Source organism: Hippocampus bargibanti, linkage group LG02 (assembly GCF_051943395.1).
Source record: "Hippocampus bargibanti isolate YZ-2025 linkage group LG02, ASM5194339v1, whole genome shotgun sequence".
NCBI lineage: Eukaryota > Metazoa > Chordata > Actinopteri > Syngnathiformes > Syngnathidae > Hippocampus > Hippocampus bargibanti.
In genome coordinates this window covers 17,445,686-17,471,184 of record NC_142735.1, presented here as the reverse complement: position 1 = coordinate 17,471,184, position 25,499 = coordinate 17,445,686, and the positions used below count along the sequence as shown (strand labels likewise).

General features: G+C 39.9%; 1 protein-coding gene across 2 annotated transcripts in view; it reads right to left on the bottom strand.

Moving 5' to 3' along the window:
- Positions 1–25,499, bottom strand: part of slit3 (slit homolog 3 (Drosophila)) — a 255,779-nt gene that overhangs the window by 38,558 nt on the left and 191,722 nt on the right. For both annotated transcript variants that reach the window (XM_088989699.1, XM_088989700.1), the window contains exons 12-22: positions 25,260–25,331; positions 24,558–24,701; positions 23,504–23,667; positions 20,954–21,104; positions 17,463–17,537; positions 12,251–12,394; positions 10,872–11,015; positions 8,221–8,384; positions 2,818–2,950; positions 1,298–1,366; positions 1,115–1,186 (exon numbers count right to left, since the gene is read on the bottom strand). In XM_088989699.1, coding sequence (XP_088845825.1) covers positions 1,115–1,186; positions 1,298–1,366; positions 2,818–2,950; positions 8,221–8,384; positions 10,872–11,015; positions 12,251–12,394; positions 17,463–17,537; positions 20,954–21,104; positions 23,504–23,667; positions 24,558–24,701; positions 25,260–25,331 — 1,332 coding nt within the window. The remainder of the gene's footprint in view (positions 1–1,114; positions 1,187–1,297; positions 1,367–2,817; positions 2,951–8,220; positions 8,385–10,871; positions 11,016–12,250; positions 12,395–17,462; positions 17,538–20,953; positions 21,105–23,503; positions 23,668–24,557; positions 24,702–25,259; positions 25,332–25,499) is intronic.

Sequence of the window (25,499 nt, the reverse complement as noted above, 5' to 3'; positions counted from 1 at the left end):
CTTAAATTAATTAACTACCAAAAATCATGTAAAATTATGTGAAAAACGAATTACTCATGTAAAAAATACACTATATCAAATATTTTTATTTATATGGCTTGATTTATATGTGCACAGAGAGCATCCACGAACTTTCACTTTCCCTGTGGGTACTCTGGTCTGATGATCAGCTGTCACTAATTTGCTTTTCATACTAATAATGCTATCATACCAACTAGTAAAAAAATATAATAATTGAATAATAATAACAACATAATGTGAAAACATTTGTCCACCTGTCTACCCTAACCCTCCTAACCCTCCTCCTTCTCCTCACTGCTGCGTGTGTCTGTAATTCTCCCCTCCCTCCTCTACCACGGGTATCCACCAATCACGGGCGGCTTTAACCGAAGACTGGGGGCGGGGAATAGAGGACAAAAAAAAAATCGGCTCCCATTTCCGGCTCCTTGTTAGTAACCGGCTCTCTTCGTTCACTTCAGAGATCCGGCTCTAAGAACCGGCTCGTTCGCGAACGACACATCACTAGTACACAACTGATGTTGCTCACAGTGGTTCTCAGTGTGCTCAGGGAGCTTGTGTGTCGGCTCAGAAACATGAAAAATTAGACGGAATATTGATTACCATGTTCTTTTCCCAATGTTTCGCAGAAGAGGTCTGCTTATATGCACCGGCACGTTCACATTCACTTCCATCACATGATGCTGCATTACGTTTCACAGAACTGTCAACTTAATTCTTGTGAGAACGGAAAGAATCTGCGTCCTATCTGTTCCCTCTGCAGTGTAGTAAAGACACCCTTGAGCCGCGCACTTAAATCACAGTCTGTTCCATTGGTGTTTTTCCCTCGGTTAACTGATATAGTTGTTTGCACTGGGTGACTCCCTGGAGTGAATGAGCGTGACTGCACAAAACCAGATATGTTTCTCGGCTTCAAAACAGCTAAAAATGCACATTGTCACTCCAACCATTTGGAGCGACCAGTGTCAATGGATCCATGCAAATGCAAAGGCAGGCCATTTCGTCCTGCCAAATTGTAACATGTTAAAGATTTAATGACATTTTGTCACCGCAATATGACCGCCACACTAATTGAGGTGCCATGGGAATAACTTACAGCGTGGCCAGTTGAGTCATGTTGCTGAAGGTATACGGTGGTACCGTGCTGATGCTGTTATTGCTCAGGTCTCTGTAGATGCAAACATGTATGTTCAAGAGACACACATAGCCACAAGACGCACACACTTCTTCTACCACACGAAGATTTAGCAGATAAGGGCGAGCGACCATGTGTACGTACACCAGTGACATATGCTTCAGGGATGCCAGCTCCTTGGGCACAGTAGTCAGCATATTACCCTCCAGATAACTGCAAGGACAGTACATGACATAGTATATATATTTGAGGAAACAGCACCACAGAATATATGGGTAACACAATGAAACACGGCTAGTCGTGCTATTGATAAACTCACAGGATAGAACAATGGAAAAATCCATTCTTTCTAAAACTATGATTCTAACTGTTAGCATTTCAATGACACTTTCATTGTGCTTGCATGAAGGCGACATTGTAGTTTTAAATACATGTGGTAGAATAATTTTTATTCTGTAAACTTCAACGGGGAAAGGAATAAACAGCTTCAAGACTCTTTGGTGATTTCGTTTATTGGCAAACTGCTGCTCATTTTATGATTAGGTTTGTGCTTGGAGGTCAAAGCATGGGACGACGGAAGCATTTGCAAGTTGGGTCTATCTAAGAAAAGATACAATATAAAAAATATAAGGGTTGATATTTTAGCTTGTGGAGCAATGCCACAAAAACCGCACTTGAATGAATCTCATTTGAGTTATGTCCACACAAATGGAATAATGTAACATGCCTCACATACAAACACGCTTCGTAACACACTGCTCCTCCATCTTTCTCCTGGCTCAGAAGTAGGTCGAGTGGACATGATGATGGAGTGTCTTCTTGGGCCTAATCAATACCTAATCACTGTTTTTGACCCGGAGGAGCGGGAATCATTCCAGAGCTTGTGGAGCGGCGACGTTGTCGTCGTTCAACTTGATGAGGGATATTCTCTTCACACAAAAATAAAATAAATACATCTTCCGTACCATTTACCCTTGCTGCCATCGTTATCGCTCTTTTACTATTGCTGTGACTCTTAATTAAAAAAAAAAGAAAAAATAAATGATACATAGTCAGCTAGGAAGAAAAACGCAACCTTTTTAGCAGTATTTCCACATCGTGTTTACGAGACTGACGTTGGCTTTTGCACCTCTGGCATCGTTACATTACCAACCAGTAAATGTGGTTAAGAAATCAAGTTCAAAACGTGGACAGTTTGCGGTTTGGCCGGCCAGCTTTCAGTAATGCTGCTTTGGGGTTTTCCTTTCCAATTTCCAAATTCACCTTGAAAACGGACATCCTCAGAAATGTACATGGAATTTAGGTAAAAAAAAACACCAAAACGATTTAAATCCAATCAGCTCCCGCACGAAGCTGAGCATGTGTCATTTGCTGAAAAAAAAATCACACAGAAAATATTTAATTCTATTTGAAGTGAAAAAAGGCTTAATTTTCCACATTAATGCTCATCAATGGGGATCAGTCCTCCACCGTTCCATCTACAGTAGATTTTTATGTTGAACATACTTTTGATCATAATTCACAAAAGAAAAGTGATTAAATTCCTCCCTGTTGCTTTTACTTAAATGGTTGGATCACAACTACTTCATTGATTATAAGAAATGGTCTAAAGATTTACAATTTTACGTGCATCTTATTGACAGGAAGGAGGGCACCAGACTCACAGTTCCGTGGCGTCCTTGGGAATGCCTTTGGGTAGCGAGTGCAAACCTCTGTTGCTGCATCGCACCACACTGTCTGAGCATGTGCAAACATCAGGGCAGCCAGATGCAGGAAGGCAGCCGTTATCCTCGACACCTGAAAGACAGCACATGCAGTCGGTCAGAGAGGGTGGGGGTTGGAATTTTTTTCAAATGTGTGCTTTTTAAAGGGAGGGGAGGGGGGTACTTTGGGATTTTGGAGCATTGCTCAACAAGAATTCCGCACTTTCCATCTAAGTCAGTCTTAAACTTGTGGCCCGCGGGCCAAAAGCGGCCCCCGAAAGAATATTTTGCGGCCCGCCTTGATATGAAAGATTAATGTTAGTGCACACATCATTGATATGAATGAAACTTGTGTGTGGAGCTGAACAAGTAGGCAAGATAAGCAATGTTTAGGACAGTTAATGTTCAATATTTTCTTTATGTTAACAAAGTTAAAGGTTAAAGAACTGTGAATACAGACATTTGAAACTTTATTGAAAAAATTAGTTTTCCTGTGGTTTTTTCAGTCATCTGTAACTGCCTTGTGATCATTAAATTATTTTATTTATTTATTACTGGTTCATTTAAGACGTATTGCTGCCAACTACTGGTTCATTTATTTTTTTATTCATTTTTCCATTTATTCGTTGAATTCATTTTTTGTGTGTTAAAAATAAAGATTTTGAGAACATTGGAATGTTTTATCTGTGATTTTCTTGTGGAAAAACCGATGCGGCCCAGCCTCACCCAAACTCTGCCTCCAGCGGCCCCCGGGTAAATTCAGTTTGAGACCCCTGATCTAAGTCAATGCTGACTTTATCCACTACGGTGAGACACTGGTGTTTGAGGCTAGTTATGAATGCTTAGCATGTAGATAAATGTACAACGTTAAATTTGAGAGAGTTGTCTATTTTAGAGATTTGAGAGCTTACACAGACCTATTTGAATGAAGGCTTTAAATATACAATTGTTCAATTTACGATCCTCTGCCTCTGAAAAATTCTTAGAACCCAAATGAGGTCCAATAGCATTAATATTTTATTCCCCATTTCAGTTTTCCTGATTTTAATGTAGCCACAAGGGGGCACAAGCCAGTGTCTTGTTGTGCCGGTCCCAAGCCCGGATAAATACAGAGGGTTGTGTCAGGAAGGGCATCCGACGTAAACATTTTTGCCAAAACAAAAATGTGAATCAAACCTCAGAATCCGATACCGGATCGGAGTTTTCCTGATTTTGTGGGTATGGCTGTACCAATTCCACATGCTTCGTTGCCTGATATGAATCCCTTCTCCTCATGTTTAATTTGCATTAGAGGTTATTCACTGACATGCAGTGGGAGCGTGCTATGCCTACATCATCAACAACATCAACATCAACATACAAGTTGTTCATCTAAGTGTACAGTATTTGTCTTGTTATTCTCAGGTTTTTTCATGTTTTTTGTGCCTTTTCCTCACACTGCTGCCACAAATTAATCTCAGTGTGGGATCAATAAAGTCTTATCTAACCTCAGATGAACAGAGGATGGTAAGATAGCACAAGGACTGTGTGACAAGGACATACCCGGACCCCCACACACATATACAACAGTACTGTTTCCAAATATAAACATTGAAGAGGTGAGTTGGCTAGCACAGATGTAACGTTTGAAAATTCACGCTTATATATGCACCGTCAGTACCCCCCCAAAAAACAGATGGCTGCTTGTATAGGCCTCGTGCACTGAAGAGTGAGGAAGGATCAGAGCTAAAGCATTGTTTTTGGCTGAGAAATGCTTTCATTTCTTCGTGTGACACACAAACATGCTTGTCGCATGATGGGAACACTTGAACTGTGCTTCGAATAGAATGAAAACCAACAGTTAAAACCATAATGAAGGATAATGAGGAGGAGCCTCCAAGCCAACAACAGCACAATTTGAGTTACTTTGTATGCATGTGTGTGTGCGCGTGTGTCTCCGTGTGTGCGTGCGTGTGCATGTGTGTGTGCGTGTGTGTAAATGGGCCCTTGAAATAGGTTTATATTTAGTGGTTGTGCTTTTTGTGTATTGTGATGTCACTGCCAGGCAAGATTTTGCAGTTTGTAATGAAATTCAAGCAGCACACCTTAAATTGCACAACGTTTGGATAGGAGCTGATTGTGGTTTAGAAACATAAGATAATTGGCCATTTACAGTAATTAAGCGTCCAATACGGTAAAAACAATTGTGTAATCTACTCAAATAATGGTTGAATGTTTGGATTCAATGAGTGCTTCACCCCGTCAACAGGAATAGGAAAATGTTATTTTTTTTTCTCTTTTGTGAACAGTGGTCTCATACGGGTAGATTTCCAGTCATAAGTAGTACAGGGATGTTCAATAGCTTGCTCTTACATCTCTTTGACAAGGCATGATGGGTATTCATGAGAAGATTCTCATGGAATTACTAGCGTGAGTGGAAATATAACACTTTCACAGTCTCACGGTACTGGCATTACCCATTAAAATGTAGATATTGTTTGTGAAATGTGGAATATTTGGTACATTAGTAAATGTAGAAATTAAATATTTTTCTGAATAAAATCAAAATGTAGTGTAGTGGTACAAATCCAGCTTCTCTGCTTTTAAAAAAATAACATTAGGATACAAACAAGCTCAAGTTAGCCTGGCTTGGAAGAATGGATACATTATTTTTTATGCTAACTTTTTTGTCCAATTCAGTGTATATTCATTAAAATAATGTTCACTTGAATTGGAAAAAATAATATTCACAGAAAAAAAATGATGAGTAGGTAAATTCACGAACCAACAATACACAGAAGAAATCATCAAAAGTAATTTTTTGCATGATTATCCTGCTACCAAACCATTTTGTACTGAATAAAATCCCAAAAGTGGTGACTTTTTCGAAAACTAGAAAAGTCATAGGTCATAGGTCTTCTGTCCGTGATGTAATCTCTCCAGACTAGCCCAGCCCCCAAACATGCAACTCACAAGCCCCGGACGTTACACTACCCTCCCCTTTATGAAACCCTCGCCCCGAGGGGTCAACAAAAAAATCCTCCAGCCGTAGCTGTTGTGGCCCTTGTGTCCGTCTCTGCGGTCGACCTGGCTCTGAGTCAATTCTGCCTCCCGCTGGCTGACCCGGGACACGACTGGTGGAAGGCGGATCCCCCGCCTGGAAGTTCCGCCCCTCGCGCCACACGTCACAATCTCGCTTTCGACACGCACCGGCTTTCTGCAGCCGACCCCGCCGTCTGTGTGAAAACTCCAGCCCCAGCTGGTCCCCTGAGCAGCCCGCAGGTCTCCTGAACGCCTCAAGTGGTGCGTGCGACTGGGCTTGAAGTCTCTTGCCGGCCACACACTCCTCACAGCGCCGGCAGAAGTCATCCACGTCGTGTCGATGGTGTCCCCAGTAGAACACTTGGCGGAGCCGTCGGAGGGTCTTTGCGCGGCCAAGGTGTCCTGAGCCAGTGCCCTTATGACAGGCTCTCAGCACAGTCTCTCGAAGAGCTTTCGGCACGACCACCTGCCATCTCTCTTCCCCAGCAGCAGGTTCTCTCCAAGCATGCTGCAGCACAGCATCCTTTATGCGTAGCACAGCAAACTTGCCCCAAAGGCCTTTGGAAGCAGCAGAGAGTCCCATCACGTCTTTCCAGGGTGGCCTCCTGCCACTCTGGACCCACTGCCGCACTGTGTTGAGGTCGTGGTCCTCTTCTTGCTTTGCAGCCATCTTTCCATTAACTCTTTGAACTCTTCAACAGGAGCCAAAATGGAACTGTATAGTGCCACTTATCAGTTTTTTTGACGACGATACTAGTGCAGCGTGTTCTACCGGAAACAAATTCCTTGTGTGTTCTACATACTTGGTAATAAATCTGATTCTGATTCTGAATTCTAAAGGACAGCTTGTTGGCAAAGTGTTACTTTGTCAGCACTGATGACTCCCGCAAAACATGCACACTCACACACATTTACACATCAAGTCCACCCAGTGACTCAAATACAAGCGTTACGACTTGTAATAAACCTCTTCAATATCATTTTTATGACTCCATATTGTGAAATGTAACACCAAACTTTTACCAGTGCCAAACCAACAAATGACTTTCCAAGCTGATATTTCATAAAGGTTTGCATTAGAGGGGTGAAAATCAATTCCAAGTGAGTCTGGATGAAGAGAAAGTCATCATCATCAAACTTGGCAACCGCCGTGAGCAGCCTTGTTGGCTATTGGAAGCCATTGTCGTGGTAACGGCAGCGTCAGAGCGGGAGAGTGATGTCATGATGTCATGGGGGCGGGGGCGTCTGGCCTGCGGTTAGCATTCGAGCTGGCCTCACAATACCCTGGCGAGGATGTAGAGCGTGCTTAGGAGCTGCCGCATCTCCATAATGACAACGCAACCAAGAAGCAAGTTCGTGTACGATGCAAGGCCTCGAAACGGAGACATGAGCATCTGGATGCTTGGTTAAGCGTTGAAGTAATGAGCACTGAGCCTCTACCCAGTTTATTCATGTTGAGTACTCACACAGAGACCAATTGGCACAACATGACAATGTGAAAAATTACATCCTGATCATTTCCATTTCCTTTCCTCTCAGGAGAATTTAATCCGTTTTTTATGCTGCCCTCAAAACTGCTGGAAAACATCCTACTGGAGGATTACGAAGCCCAACCTCAAAATGTTCCAGTTCAAAAACAGGGACAACCATGATATTGTATTTGTTTTGCTTGTGAATCACTCATTTCACCACCAGGCGTCTTGGAAACAAACAGAGGGGGGTCTTTTGTTTTTTTGGTGGCTGTTTTGACAATCTTTTTTAAATGAGGCATGAAAACATCATGCGTTGATAATAAATCAACACACTAATATGTCACATGGGCAATAAATGCAGATATTGGAGATGGTGCCAGTGGCCACTTACGTTGTTTGACGTCAGATGGCTTCACTCTTTTCTTGTTCCATTCAGAACTGTGACTTTGAGTGATGTTCGGAACTCGGAGCGATGTTCCAATCTTTATTTCCAACTCCCTATGTATAAATAGTTCATTTTATTTGTTTCAATTTATCCAAAGCTCTGACTGCTCACGTGTCCTTGGAAGATGTGCAAAAGCGCAGCCTCAATGAACCATGTAAGTTTTAGTTTTCAGCGGTTTGATGGATGTTAATTCTGAGTCTACAAATGCTACTCGTTTTTGTGGAGAGTCATGTTGTTGAGATGTTAAATTGTCTGGTGATAAAGCTTGATGAGTCTACGGAGTCCCTGAGATAAAATATTATGTGCTTGTTCACTGAACAATTGAGAAGATGTGAGCCAACCAATATAGCACATGGTAGAAGGCTGATGATTCTGTTGCAATGGACCCCAAAACAACACATATATTTCCACATCTCATCGCATTACCATCGCAGGTGAAGTCCGGATTGGCCACGTCCTGGATGGGGATCTCCTTGAGGAAGGCGGGTCGCTGACAACGAGGGTTTCCACTCACCACTCTGGTCTTCTTCAACCACTGACCCAGCCAGGCCAAATGGCAGTCGCACACATACGGGTTGGACAGGAGGTTTCTGCCAAAAGACACAAACAGAACATAAGCAAAGCATATACAGACTGAATTTGTCGTGACTTGCTTTTTTCCATCTCTCGTCTACACTGTGGCTTAGCTGTAGTCATCTCGTTTTTTGAGAGCATGATGGTAGTGTTGGCCACAGTTTGAATACAGACTTTGTTACAGGGCAGATTGTGGGTAGCAAAGAAATTGGACTGCAGAAAGTGGAGACTGTTGTGTATAACACTGCGGCATACAGAGTGAAGCTAAGACATATGACCTCAACAAATAGGAGCACCCTGTTTTGTATAAGCAAAAGTTCAATCAAGGCAAGTGGACCCTTCATTGGTTTTGCGTTCAAAACAAATCTTTAGTGCACTTACGAGCCACGACGAAGATGAACAAAAGGGACACTACAAGCACTTCTCAGTGGCTCAGAACCCGCAGAATTTTAATGTTGACTTCACAACACATTCGATCATAAAAGAAAATACATTCAAATGGAAGTACATGGTGGTGGCGGTTGTGGGGAGGTGGTCGAGGGCCTAAGAGGAAATCAAAGGTCATCATTTTTTTTCACACATTCTTTGAACTAAATGAGATACAGAGAGGCAGAGATGAGCAGGCCAGGCGAGCCAAACAGCATAAGAAGCAAAAGAAGAGGTTATATTCATCGGTATTCTTCTTTTTCGATGACGTCTCATTGCTTTTTGTTGCCTTTCCGACTGCTCATGCGATATTTATGTTGAGGCATATTAAATCTGAAGGGAAGGATGAAGAGCAAGGGTTTGGCAGCTGGCATCATTTTTCCCCCAGACAAAAGTTAATCTTGAAAAATGAATAACGGGTCAGAGCTTCGGGTTCGCTCTGGCTCCATTTTTTCGTTTTAGGGACATTTGTTACCATGGTTACAGAAATAAACAAGCCACAGACTTTCTCGTAACACTGCTATGTTGAAAAATGAATCATTACCTCTGCTTTTAACTCCCACTGACAATACACATCTGTTTTTTCTCCACAATCACAACTACCTCCAAATTGTAGCCGCCTGCGAATCTATTTACATTTTCATTTATTTAATTGCTTTAAATTCAGGTTCAATTTATTGTTCAAAACTCAACACTGTATATAAAGGGGTACCTGGAGTTACACGTGGACGACTAAGACGTTTTGTCACTCTGCCAATTTTTCTGCTTTGATCCAAGTATGAGAATTATGCAGTGATAGTAAAAGTTTCTTATTTTATCTTAAATTCATGAGAATGAAGTCGTTGGTGAAATGGAACAAAATTCTTCAAAAAAAATCGGAAGGAGACAATGCTGTGTATAAAGTCATGTATATTTATAAAGTGGTTTTGTTTCTGAAAAAAAAACTATCAAAAATTTCGGTTGCTATTTTTTTATGGACCTTGAACTGATTAATGGCATTTCCAGTCACTTTAAAAGCAGTTTTCCAAACAACACAAGACCCACGCACACCTTCAAATTCTGGCCAGAACAATTCAGTAATTCAGGTCATAATTCTTTGTGTGTCACAATGTTAAAAGGGTGCTACTATAGCTTCGGAAGTCCAGTCATTTCTTCATTTCCTCACAATGAATTGACCTCCATGTGTGGCAACTCCACCTCAGCCAAATCCCTTCCTTCCCCTTTCGACGTGTTAATCTTTTAATTAAACGCACACACTCTACTGGGAAACAAGAGGTAGGTGTGAAAGGGTGTGTGGGTTGGTGGTGAAGGAGCCTCAACAAAACAAAACAAAACAAAGGGAATAAGGAAATGAGCAAATTGGCTTTCTATCCACTTGTTTCTTACATGGCACACAATACATGCTAAAACCCCCAAAAGATTACACGTATGCACATAAACACTGACCGTCATCAACTGCAAACTCATGTGTGTACCTAGAGAATCTTGGAATATGGGTCACATGAACTCAGTTTACATTATAACAGCCAAGAAAATCAATGTCTGTGCATACAAGTTCTAAATGTTGTAAAAAAAAAATGTTGACAAAACACAACAAACATGCACACCAATTGATTGACCGTACAGGTTCCTGGTTGAAAATATTAATACCCTTGAATACTGTTTTTCAGCATTCGGATGGTTTTAGAATTTGATATACAGTATGTAATGTCACGTTGATGATTTAAAGGAAGCAAATAACATATTTTTCTAATTATAAAACAGTTCACAGGGTTCTTAATAAAACACTGAGACCTTATTGATTCCCATTGCGACACTGGAAATGATGCAATTTCCCTAAGGGCTTAGTTATTTACAAAGTTTCTAATGTTAATATTTGTTCAACAATTTATGCCAGTGATGTATAGTGACAAGCACAACAATTAAATGATCTTTTAACTGAATGGCAGAATGGATAATCAACCACTTTTTATGGGCATGTTTTGTGACATTTTCATTTGGCGTGTGATCTTTCAAATATAAACTATGTGCTTGTGAAACTTCACTTAGCCACAAACACAAAAACAAACCCGACTTACATCGTGGAGAGGGAGTGCAGGGTGGCAAAGGCTCCTGGGGCTATGCTGGCGATTCGATTGTCGTACAGCGAAAGGAGACGCACTGAGCTCAGGCCTGAAAATGTCGTGTTGTCAATGCAGCTGATGTGGTTACTCCGCAGCATTCTGGAATGTGGGTAATAAATTGTACAAATAAATCACTCTGGGTCACTCATCTCCCGATCCTACAAGAAAATAGGTTGGCAACAGGACAATGTAATTTGTTGAGAACATATTTGTACTGGAAGATAAGTACCTCCACATATGCACTATTAAGTATTTTTAGCAACCGGTAGCTGTCAATTGGAGGATTTCTTACAACGACAATACTTATATTAATATAGTGTGTGGCAGGTCTTGCCGGTCAAGCATTAACTTAATGGCAAACATGGTTGTCATGTTTATATTGTCATATTTGTCAAAAGTGCTCTTGCGATGTGTTGAAAATGTCTACTTTGAGTGGAAGAAGCACAATATTATCTGACTGGTCTCCAAACGACAACCGCAACAGTCTGTACTGAGCTATCAGCCATGGTCGTCTTAGGAGTCACAGTCACGTGGGCTGCAGCTAATCAAGTTAGTTAGCAAACTGCGGGAAGGTAAACGAGTTAGCTAGGCTATTACTGTAGCATGGAGCCACTTAACATGAGACAGAGACGGTTTTCAGGCCATTATTGAGTCATTAGCCTGAATATATATAAATGATAGCATTAGCTCATTTTTATCACGCTGTCCAGACTTAGCTTGGTTCATAATTCAGGACACTATCGTGTCCCTAATAGGGCACTAGCCAGATTAGCGTGGGTGGCTAAATGAGACTGTCATCAGCTTTGATTTCCGGGTGGGCGAATAAACAGTTAGTATCACCAATCAAAAAAGGCATTTTACCTGTAAATATCAGAAAATGTGTGCTTATTCAATAGCATCTAGCACCGTGGATCTCAGACTCTACAACGCACACAAACACATGCATGCACACATCCACATGCACACTAATGAACCAAGTTCACATCAACCAAGTGTGTACTATTGTTATTTTGAAATCTAGAACTATTCACTCTTCATGTGGACTTGGGTGGACTGAGCCCAAGGACAAATCGCTAAACTCTGCAATTAAACAGCACAGCGTTTACTACAAATGTTCAAATGATAGTTTTCGTATTATATTGTATATCCTATAAAAAAATCCCAAAATAAAGCTCCTCAACTCACATAACAGAGCATTAACTTTGTCAATATAAAACTCCTCAGCTTCAAAATATTTCCTTCGCACTGGGGTGTAAAAAAACAAACAAACAAACAAACAAACAAACAAACAAACAAACAAACAAAAATAGTTTACATGTAGGGGTTACACTTACAGAGTTTTCAAGCCGGTAAGGCCTCGGAACATTCGTCCCTGTAGTCCTGTGAGTTTGTTGCCAGTCAGGAGAAGCTCCAGAATGCCTGATGCTCCGTCGAAAGCTCCCTCACGGATGTCCCGCAGCTTGTTGTTGCTCAGGTTGCTGTAACAAAAAAGTCAGCATGAAAAAGTCAGCTTTAATAATGACACTTTAAAGGACAACCAACATCACTTTTTTGTTTCCGAACTGACATCAGAAAAACGTGTTATAGCATCTAAAATACCCAAAACACGCAGTATGATATTTTTTGTCAAATGCAAAACAGAATAATGATTTAAAGTGTGCTGAAATTGCAAAAAATTGAAACCGGAAGCGGTCAGTTTCAGAAGGTCTCGCCCCCTTGTCCGTGGTGTCACGCCAAGATGTCTTGCCTTGCTCGAGAATCAAAACAATGGCTTCAGATTCGGAGAAGATGCTTTCTTGGTACTCATCCAGTTATGAATATGAATATGATAAATAGTTCTGAAGAGGAAAGCATACATGTTTGCAATCGATTAAAGAATTTATTCCGTGCCATTTTGAGGTATCTGGGAGGGGGAAATGTAGCACCAAAAAGAGGCAGAAGATGGCGACAAAGCTCCGTGGAAACCGGCTGATTTGTTTTCTGAGAATTTTTGTCAGCGAATATCAAATAGATGCTCGGTGTAACACACAAGGAATCACCATGTGTTTTCCTTCTAATTTCGCCATCAACACGAAGTTCTCAGACCAAACAAAGTACCGCAAAATGCATTGACGTGATGCAATGTGTCCTTTCTCGGTCAAATTTTGTCTTTTGGCTAATGTTGAATTTTCTGTATTGCAGTTACACATCTCTTAACATGTTTTTGATATACTTCAACCCCAACAAAATATTACCGTATTTATTCGATTATAACGCGCAACATTCTCTACCTAAAAAATAATTCAAAGTTTGGCTGTGCGTTATAAACGAGGCCTGGGAAAAAATATCATATATATTTAATGCTTTATACCTTCCAGGAAGGGGCAGCATTTCCATGGTGATTCTCCTGTTTCTTTTTTATTGTTGCTTGCCTCGCCCACACTAAAACGTGAGTTAAGCATTGCTGTTTTGCACAATTACCAATATTGAGTGTTTTGATTCAGTGTTTAGATTGTCATTCAATGTTTACATTGCCAATAAATGATTTTTATCACAATACTTGGTGTGAGCCGAGAAAAAGTGAAACAAAATTTTCGATCGATTTTTTTATTGAAAATCAGGGGTGCGCGTTATACACGTGTGCGCGTTATACTCGACTAAATACGGTAATTACTACTGACTTTCCGCAACTTCCACTTCGGGGGCCAATGCAGAGTGCAATTATTGTTAGCGTGGTAACACAAGGCATACATTTGTCGAGCCCAAAATGAGTCTGTAAAAGCAAGCCTTGATAGTTACCGTAAAAACAGACTGTATTTTAATTTATTGGGGAAACCACTTCATTCATCAACATGCAGAATTCCATTTGTCAAAAGTTCTTATCACAATATTTGTACTCTGGATCTCGCCAGATTGACAAGGTGTGGAAACTGTTGCGTCTCCACAACCTGAAGATTTCCTGTTGTGTCTTCACTATTATATGCAAAAATTAAAAACGAAAAGCCACAGAGACAATATGTCGAGATGATGCCTATCAAAGCCCCTGCGGATGGTCGGGGGGAAGCCGCGCATGCTGCCGCTTATCGGCGGCATGGGAGAAGAAGAGGAAGAGGATGAGATGATGAAGAACAGATGGAAAGAATTGAGAGGAGCAAAATGTAAATGAGAGCATGGCCAATCTATATCGTCGGTGACACTGTTAGATGGTTAGCAATTTCCTCTCCAACTGTTGGTCTTTTTTTATTATTATTTTTTATCAACACAACCTGCCTCTATCACATCGCACGGACAAACACACTCGAGCAGGTGGTAGATAAAGTGCAGGTATAAATCTGAATTGAAGGCCAATCCTCCATTTCCGTTTATTATTGGTTTCCTCCTTTCCATCTCTTCCTGGCGTGTTCTCTGCCCCTCGTCCATTTCATCTTCCTGAACTCCTATGCGCTTGGGTTTTCCGTCACCATTTCCATCCTGTTTTTTCCCCAAGCACTTATTTTGTTGTTAAACTATGTACTTTAGTGAGAACCCACCACGAGTCATGGCGGTGAGGTTGGGTATACAGACGGTGAAGAGTATAATGCACATAGGCTATCCCGCCTTTGCGGCTGATGGACATAATAAGCAGTTAGTCACGCCCCTGTACGTTCCCCAATCCTATATGTCGCTTGGGTGAACAAAGATAATGTAATGGAAAGCATTCATTAGGTCATATAAAAAAAACACATTGGGAACTGACATTACGCTACTGTATATTGAAGTTTGCATAGAGTAATGGTGACGGGTGAAAATTGTGATTGCATGGATTTACGATGAAGTCACTCACCAACTGTGCAGATATAGGATCCTGTTCTGTGGGATGTTTGTAGGCTTTCGTACAAAAAGCATTGCAACTTGGCAAGGAACTTAAATTTGTTTTTGTTAAGCACTTTGTTACAGCTTCAGCTGTTGTTAAAGCGCTATACAAATTCAATTGTATTGTATTGTTTTTTAATATTTATGGTGTGATTCTGAGACCTACAAAATCGAACAAAGTGTCATATTTCCTGAAATATACAATCCATAGTAACCAAATTACAACATCACTGCACACGACCACCACAGTAATACAAATTGAGCGATGTATTGGAGATATCAATTTGATTTCATAATCTTGCTCATAAACCAAAACATTAAAATCCTTCCTATTTGAAATGTATGGAGATGTGATGAATTCATTTACCCCCAAAAACAACAAGAATGTGTTTTTATAAAAATAACTAATATTTTTTTGGAACTGTAATATAATGTACTTACAAAAATATACACTAATAGATTAATTAAATGAAATCTAAACAATTGAATGCAACTATTGGCCATTAGTGGCTAATGCAGACAAATGAAAAGAAGAGTTTCACAACTACTCTACATGAAACAGTACGCTGCTGTATTACTAGTAATTTTATGCAAAAGATAAATATATGACCATGTGTATTTACAAATTGTTGATGTACATGCATTGCTGCATGGTTTATGTTCAAACCTACAACAGCATCAGATACATTTGTTAGCCAGTCTCTGGTGTTACCCATGTTACTATGAAGACAACAGATTGAAAGTGGAAAAAGCATGTGTTTGTGTTATGAATGCATGACGTAATTCAGCTTGACATCTTCTCTTTGAAAAATTGCTCATACTCTGCCAAACTGCTTGTTATGTTGAGTGGAATTCACTGGCACCATAAAGCTATTTTTCCCTCTAATTTTTATAGCAAGTCCCAACTAAATAATCATCCAAATAGCGGCGTGCCTTGAGAAAACTCTAAAATTGAGTAACTCGTATCACACGGCACTGCTGTGTTGTTATTAAATGAATACATCTCTGACTGTGTCAATCCCAAATAAATATTCTAACTTTTGTGATCGCACACATTCCTATTGGAGAGTATCGAATGTCCTAACTGGTGCAAACAATGTTTTATTCATGCTCAATTTCGTAGTACCAATTCCTAGGATAATCTTGTGAGAACATACAGAAAGAAATCAGCATATGCCAGGCTTGCCAGCTCTGCATAGAACAAATGTTGAAACGGTCGACAGGAAACAGTGACCTCATTTACATAATAATGAGCCATTCTCTGAACTAGACAGATAGCATTGCTCCGTGCATGTAGCTGCCTTAACAAACATATATGTCGAGCAAGTTGGGGGGACTTTGTATATCACGTGGCTACCATTCCACACATCAAGGTGTGAACGGAACAGAAAAGGAAAATAGGTGTCTGTTGCTCAGTAGGCAAGATTTTCTCTTCTGTGAGATAATATCAGAGATGCATGGTTGTAGACAAACACAATATATCATCTAATTTTAAAGTTGTATATTTTAATCCGGAAGAATCAATAAATCTTGTATTTGTTTAGTTTATTTGATCTCCAATGTATAAAGTTTGTCATATGCACACGGCAAATCGCATATGTATTCTAATTGAGAATATTTTGTCGGCTGGTGTTGTGCTGTGTTGTATGTCTGAAGAGGCTGGCAGTTGGGAGAGCTAACAGCAGGAGTTAGCATGAGTTTCTAGTTTTTATTGTTAGTTTGAGTAGCAATGCAAGAAGGGGTAAATATATAAAGTTAAAAAAAAAATCAAAAATAGCCAATTGGAGACCATGTTGTGATGGATAGTAGGCAGAATCTGATGAAGAGAAGATTATGTAGCTTTGATAAGCGCGTAGTTCAGTAGACATGCACTCATTACAAGGATGTTTTGGAACAGGAACAATATACAGTAAGACCTCAACTTACGAACTTAATTGGTTCCCAGTCAGAGTGTGTAAGGTGAAAAGTGTGTATCTCAAAAAAAAATTCCCATTGGAAACCATTAAAATGGGAATAATCCGTTCCCGGGTTTCCATAAAATATACTTTTCAACTAAATAAGCCTTAAAACTACACACAACATACCTTGTTCTATGTATAATAAATGTGCTATTGTATTGTAATTAAAGAAATACACTGAATTGTATCATAAAGTGACTTTATTTACATTTGTGATGGTCATTGATGGCTTGATGGAATGGTGTTGGAGGTCGAAGGTCAAAGGGAATTGCTGTTTTGAAAGAGAGGCGCATTACATGAGGACTGTAATTAAAGAAATAAACTGCGCTGCAAAATAAAGTTTTATTAACCTTTTTGATGGTCGTTGATGGCTTATGGAAGGAGAGTCACCTTCCATAAGGACTGTTGGTAACTTAACCTCTGGTGCTGTTCAGTTGTGTGCTTCCGCCGAAGATCACTCCGCCAGCCGTGATGAGTGTGTATTATGAAAATAGTGCTTATTATAAGGTTTAATTTTCAGAAATTTGACGTTTGTAAGATGAAAAGTTTGTAAGTTAAGGTGTTTGTAAATTGAGGTCTCACTGTATTTAATAAAAATCTGCTCCAGGATATCATGCTAAAGTTAAACTATATCTTTTTTACAACTACTGGAAGATAATCAATATAATATGACCATTTTCCTTGTACTGATGTTTTAGTAAGCCAGTATAGTGACTAAGACTTGAGATAATTTTTAGGCACAATAATGTATACGTACATTTTTCTCAAGTTTGGCAGCTTCTTGAACATCCCGGTTGCCTCCAATAGGGCAATCTCATTGTCGTTGAGCCGCCTGCGCAGTGAGAAGGAAACATTTAGATGGTCTGACAAACAATTCCGCCACATACTCAACCTTTCAAAGTCAATGCAAACAAACCTTGATCCATCCATCCATTTTCTAATTTGCATATCCTCACAAAGGTCACAGGAATGCTGGAGCCCATCCCAGCTGTCTTTGGGCAGTAGGCAGGGTACACCCTGAAATGGTTGCCAGACAATCGCAGGGCACACACAGACAACCATTTGTGCTCAGAATCACAAGCACAATTTAGAGTGTTCCATTAACCCGTCACACTTTTTTTGTGGAATGTGGGTCGAAGCCAGAATACCTGGACAAAACTCACGCAAGGGGAGAACATGCAAGCTCCACACAGGAAGACCAGAGTCTGAATCAAACTCCGCTCCTCTGCACTATCAATCGAACGTGCTAACAAATTGACCGTGCTGCCCTACAAAGCCTTTAGTGACTCTTCAAATGTTAACAAGACAAGGGAAGCAATGTTGCTAATTTAAAGCCGTGAGTGATAAAAGACAAGGAGACAACAATGAATCACTTCTATAGGGTCATCAATACCCACAATGCCCAAAGCCTAGGCAAAATGAAACATTTGTTTTAGTGTGGCTATTTTTATTAAAAAGGCAATTAAAAGAATCAACGTTGTGCATTCTTGTCTGTTCAGTTTGCCATTTGAACATAACAAGGTCATTTGCTGCATAAATCACACTATAAATTAGGTCAATCTATTTGAAGAGAAAATATTCCCACCAATAAATTATTTACAGTTATGGCAGGTGGGAAGAAGAATCGGCAACGGGTTATAAAGGCCATTGGTTTTTGTGGATGCTTTTAAAGGACAACCGACGTATCCGGACAAGTTGTGTCCATAATTTGTAAAATTGCTTCAAATGACTTCTACTGAGCGTATTTTACAAATATTCCACCACATATAGCTATATTTTACGTTTTAAGACTCGCACTGAATATTCCGGAAGTCTTGTTTTGTTGATCATTTGAGTTGGTGAGTCCTCACCCTACGTCACTGAAGGAACGCCCCTGACCGAAAAAAGGACACATCGTAGCAGTCCTTCCATCACGTCAATGCGTTTTGCTGTACTTGTTTGGTCTGAAAACGTCGTGTTGCACCAAAAAGAGGCAGAAGAGGGTGACAAAGTTCCATGTAAGGAATTTATCAGCCTGTGGAAACGGGCAGATTAATTCCTCACACGGAGCTTGGTCACCATTTTCTGCCTCCTTTTTGGTGATGCATTTCCCCCCAATGTTGCCTAAAAATGGCACGGAATAAATTATTTAATCGATTGCAAAAATGTATGCTTTCCTCTTCAGAACTATTTGAATCATATTCATAACTGGATGTGTAACAAGAAAGCATATTCTCCAAATCTGAAGCCATTGTTTTGATTCTCGAGCAATGCAAGACGTCTTGGCGTGACGTCACGAACTGGGGGCGGGACTTTCTGAAAATGCCCAATTCGCAACTCAATTTTTTTGCAGATTTTGGACACTTTAAGTCATTTTTATTGGCGTTTTGCATTTGACTAAAAATATCATACTGCGTGTTTTGGGTATTTTAGATGCTATAAAACGTTTTTCTGATGTCAGTTAGGAAGCAAAAATGTGATGTCGGTTGTCCTTTAAGTATGGTAACTGATTATTATGGAAAAAATGTGCCTTTACATATGGATTAGGTATGTGTGTCAAATTTCTGAGAATAATCGATTTAGAGGAGACAGCATTATTGGGTAGATGGTTTAAAGCAGTCGTTTTTGAAGTCATTTTTACTGTGGTGAATAATTCTTTCCAAATAAATCTTTCCAACTGATGAAAAAGCACTCATTTTGGCTATGTAAGTGCTGTGAGTGTTTTGTTCAATCTGAATTTCAAAATATTGTTATATGACAATTTTTTGTTCTTTTTTGGAAAGGCAAACAGAGCTACCAAATTGCGTCTTTCCATGTTTTTCTTGAGATTCTAATTTTGTCGTGTCTTATTGTTGTTTATTTTTTCTCCTTACCCCCCTGAAACAACCAAGATTGAGCAAATGTTTCTCCCTCCAAAGTCCACCTATATTTATGCTGGTCATTTTTTAATAATTTGGCCAATTCCCGTTTTCAAATGTATGAAAGAAAATTTCCTCTGCTTGAAATTATTCTGCATGTTATTTGTGAAGAGCTACCTGATTCTGAATGACAGAGACTACCGTTGAAGGTTCTGCATATTCGACATTCATTTATATTCTTGAACCAGCAGGGTGTTCTACTTGAAACTTTTTTACATTTGTCTGTTATCCTGAATCGTTTTTTTAATTAATTTTTTTCGTGAAGATCAGAAATTCTCTGCATTACTGCGCTTTGTGATAACCAGTTGTTCCCTTTATGCGCACCTCTAAGGACTCGACTTCATCACATATTGCTTCGACGTCCCTACATTTCATGTCATTCTTGTTGTTGAACAGCTTGACTGAATACTGAGCAGGTCGCCGTCTTGCTCCTGTCTTATTATAATAATCCCCTATCAACCTCTCGTAGAAGCTGAACACAGAACCACAATACTTTAAGCCTTCTTATAATGTAATCAGGATATCCCTGTTGCATATTGCTCTCTCTGAGCTTCCCCATTTATCATTGCAAAAAAGGATATAAGGGACTGTTCTGTATGCGAGTGTGAGAGATGTCAGCTATTGTGATGGCTCCTTTGGGGTCTTAGAAGCAGACAGAACACATCAATGAGACATTTTTTTTTCCTTTTTTAACATGGAAGCTTAAAAAAGGAATGAAAGGTAAAGATAGCGACACGGCAAGATTAAGGAAGTTTCACATTGATGTATTCTCGCAGAGGGGTGTGCCTTTATCAAAATGTTCGAGGGATATTAAATACCCAGTAAAGGGAATCCAGAAATGTGTTTCCAAATAGAATGTAAGCTTCATTTAACGACTATACCCTCAGTCCCGACCTTTTTTTATAATATAATGCCAAACAGCAACACCAACACCAACATTAATACTTTTTTTTGAGATTTTTGCAATATTACATTGGTCAACAAGTGTTTACATATTTATTCTTTTTTAATCAGGGATGCAAGTAAACTTTTCGACACTATCTTTTTGTGGTGATTCCGAATCTGCCCCGTATATTTTTCTATGGCACATAAGGTTTTGATAATAACAATAACAACAATAACAACAACAACAACAATAATAATAATAATAATAATATCAAAAATACTAACAATAACAATACTACTACTACTACTACTACTGCTAATAATAATACTAATAATAATACTAACAATATTACTAGTACTAATAATAATAATACATTTAGTAAACTTCATGAACCAAAGGTTAGGCTTGACAATGCAAGATATTGTGTTGCAAACGTACAGTCAATGTTAATTTCGTGTGACTTACAGATCCGTAGTGTGTTCCGGGATGTGTGAGGGAAAGCGGGTCAGTTTCAGATTGGAGCAGTCCACCACGCTGCCTTCACAGCGGCATTTCTCGGGACAAACCAGGTCCTGGAAACACTCACCGCTCAGCCGGCTGCGGTAATCCTCTTGGCCTGTTGAAATGGGAGTGAGCAACAAAAACTGACTAAAAGAAAGAAAATGCACCTTTCAACGAATAACAGTTACTTTGTGGACATGCTATTGTTAAGAAGCTTCATCATCGTCTCCACTTCTTTACTTAGAGTTTCTAAGTTCATATGCAATTTTTTCACTCTAATTAACAACTTGCATACTTTAATGTTACAGTTTCCATCAGAATGAAAAGTTTGCTGGAGTCGGGCTATGAGTGTGATAATTAAATTTTAATAATGTCTCTGGGCTGCCACAAACAAGGCCAGTTGTTATCAGGAAGAAAGTAAGGAAAACAGTTGATGAGATACTTTTTTTAAGAACACAGAAAGCTCGTGAGTTGTTACTTTAATGGCAACAAAAGAAGGTTCAGAGGTTTTAAAGGGGCCACTGGGATGAGCCATGCTCGCCACCGAAGCACCTATGTGCAATAATTTTGCAGCTGGAGCAGGTGTGTGGCAGAGCTCGAATCTCAGCGGACATGTGGAGCAATAATTAAAAGTACAACGTGGCAATTAACGATACTCTCTACTTCTTTTTTTTCCTTGTGAAAGTTCCAATCTTAGGCTTCCAACAATAAAAGAGCAATGCTTCCTCAGATTCAAAACTAAAATCAAACAAAAGTTGGAGTTTAAAACACTGAAAATTCTCTGCAGCTTTTTCATGGTGAGGCACTGGCTCTACTTGTTGGATTCACTAAATAGCAAAGTGTGAAATCCACACCATACTAAATGCATCAAATCGAAACATGTCAAACTGACATCAAATAAAGAACAAATGAACACATTTTTCCATTAAAGACCAGAAAGGAAAACAGGCTGCTGTAGCATATCACTGAAGGGGCCAAAATTTGCGACTTGTGGTGAAATGTCGTGAATGCGCATTCACCGCCATTTGCCAAAAGGTTTTGTTGTTTTTTTTGCAAATAAATTCTGAACATGTTGAAAAAAATCCCTAGCAATAAAAAATTGATTGATGCAACACAGATAAGAGCGTTATCTGAAAGATTAAAAGGCCGTTCCGTCTGTTTTCCACAACGACACCACCCTGCTATCCAGTCGAATCTCGCATCGGTGACCTGACAAAAAATGGATGATATTTCGTGGGTTCACATGTCTGGACATTTTGAAATGATATGTTCCAGCCATGTGGTTTTTCTTCACTGTGACAACAAGGCACTCTTAAGCAGCCACGGCAGCACAAAGCCGTGGTTCAAATGCCTGGCTGTTATGTCAGACTGCAACCCTTTGATCTTGCACTTTTTTTGTGATGTACTCGCCTTCGATCAGCAACGAGATACTGAAGATGTTTAATCATATGGACTATCTGAAGGTTAGATGCATTTTTGGGGTGTAATCATATTCCCATTGCATAGGGTAGCTGCTGACGTGAATAAAAAATGGGAGAATGAATCTAATTTGCCTTGATATGAGATATTAAATCATAGTTGCAAAATAATGTTTGTTTTTGCTTATATAAAACATCAAAATCAGGTAGTGTATGGAGCCAAGTGGGTCACTTGCAGTGCAAAAGGGGCATTCATGTCACAGTCACATGTTTTATTGGAATACTGATCATCGATTAAGGTTCCGAGTCACGTGATTGGCCGGTAGACACAGGTGAGCGTGTGCCAGGCGGTCCCTGGCGCTTGACGGAACCATGTGATGCCACAGCAGGCGGGGCCACATGGTTAGATCAAGCACAAGAGACAACTGCACGAACCAATCAGAGCGCAGGTCCACACAGGAGGCAGGGATGGGGTGAGGAGGGTACAAACAGAGTGGGAATAAAGAATAGTGGTAAGGTCCAGAAATGTCCAGGGAGGAAGCAAATGTGCAAGGAGAGGACAGCCAGAACCAGTTTTAGGAGTGATTACAGGCTACAGCATTATTACTTTGAATAATCATTTTTGAACTTTTTAAAGTAACACTGTACCACTGTAAAAATCTTGGCTCTCCAGGTATCGCCACAAAGACCAAAATGCAGTCATGTAACAGTGTGTGTAGCAGTTTTCACTTAAAAAGAATCCAGAGGATTTAGTCCCAAGTAATGTTCATTATCATTGAAAGCCACAACACTGATTGTTGCAAGAAAAACAAAAAACGTAATAGCCGGCGTATTATGTTTTTTGAGGCTGAATCATCTATTGACACTCTACTTCGGTAAAAGTTAAAAAAATATAGATATGTATGTATTTTGAGTAAGCAGTCAAAGGTGCGGATGGTTTTTGAATTCAAACTCATCGAATAAATACTCAAGTAAAGAACAGAAATTGACAAAATATACTTAAGAAAATACAAAAAAAACCCTGCAAACTCTATGAACTACTATCACATTGTAATTGTATTCTTATGTTCTCAATATTGTTATTGTGTACCCGTACCTGTGCAACGAAACTTCTTGCCTTTGACTTGGCTGATGCGCTTGTTGGCCAGCCTTCTGGGGTGGCTGCAGCGCGCCCCACTGGTCTCGATGGGGTTGTCAAACAGAAAGTCGGCCAGCCACTTCAGGTGACAGTCGCACATAAAGGGATTCTGGGCCAGATGACTGTGGGGAAGAGAACACATTTGTCACCATGTGCCTGCTTTGTATGTTTTCCGGGTGACTGTGCTTTAATCAGCCTCCAGGACTTTAATTGTCAATGCCAATTTGCGAAGCCCTGCCACCCATTGCAATGACATACACATTTATGCATTTGGTCTCATTTCCTTGGACAGTTGATTTGGTATACCAAAATATGATAATTTGTACCACAGCTGTTTAGGCTAGATGTAGATCCTGGTTCATATACCATTTATAAATAGGCATTTTCCCGCGGTTCCTGTTGACCCTTGTTCATTACAGTCTGTCAACCTCTCCTTTGGTCTTTTTTAAGGGTCGATCTGAGAGGCCATGCTTTTTTGTGCTAACCATGCTTCCAATCTGAGTCATCAACAATTTGAGAATAGCTAATTCAAACTGGTTGAAAAATAACTAAAATGCACTTAACTTAGCTGATAAATGGAAACATGAAAACTGAGTGGAAAGCAGCGGGCACTCTAAAAAATGACCAGACATCTGAATTTGCCTGCATTTTCGTGACCCAAATAAAATAACATCCGGCTGAGATTGTGAAGTCATCCGTGAGTTCATTATGAGTATTTCCATATTTTTCTGAATGTAAATTAACTAAGAAACAACCTGTGCCTGCCGTCCTGCTTGGGAGGGACTGAACAGTGACTCACCAGCATTTCAGGCCTTTCACATTCATTCATGATCTTACGTCAATCACTGAAGCAGCTTGACAGATATTGCCTTCCCAGGGAAATTACAGACACGTTCACTTGTCCCTGTCACACAGACTTCACCCATAGCTGTTGCTGTTTCACAGCAACAGCTATGGTGTTGACGCTTTATGAAATACATTTTTTTAAAACTAAGAGTGTGTCAGTACTTACAGAGTTTTAATGGAGCGCAGTGGTGTGAAAAGTCCCTTGCTGATGGTTTGTAACTTGTTGTCATATAAGGAGAGCAGGTTGAGATTTTGCAAATCTTGGAAGGTGTTGACGCGAAGACAGTTGATCTTGTTGGCATTCAGGAGGCTGAACCAAGCAAAGATTTAAGAAATGTCACCATTGCCAGCATGCTCGGTGAGAATTATCATCTGTAATGTCTGACATTCAGAGTTAGGGTTTTAAAGCAAGGGAGAATATGGAATATAACCTTCTCTTGTCTCTATCCCAGTGATCACAAGCAAATGTGCAAAAAAATTACCGGATGGAATTTCACTCATCCTTGTTGTCTTTGCTTGACTTCACCCAAGGGGGGGGGGGGGGGGGGCATTAAGAGTTTCTGCCGGCGGACTGCAGCGTTTCCAAGGACCATATGTCACACTTAGACCAAATTCTTTATTTATTTTGACCACATCCTGCATCGGTGCTGCAGTTTTGAATGTCACCTCCACAAGAATTCATGAGAAGGGCACTTGTGTTATTTCGTCAAATTGCATCATTAGTATTGTTCTTTGTTGATACATATCACGGACATAGAGACATTTTCAATCAACGTCACTTTTATTTTTTTTGGTCATGAAACGTTATCTGTTTTGGCTCATAATCTTTGTCATTCACTTTGGTGATGCCTGTATTTAGAGTACTTACAGGAGCTGAAGGGACACCAGGCCATCAAATAGTCCTTTCGGCAGCTCTGTGATCTTGTTGCCATACAACACCCTACGTGAGACAGTCATCAGTGACATCATTTATCTTATGATGTGGAAAAACATTCATTGTTAGTCTGAATGGTGCTACTAGAACAGAACAAAAGAGTGCCCTTTTGGGAAAACCAGTTTACGACATACTGTAGCATGAATTGGATTGGATTGGATTGGATTTGCCTTC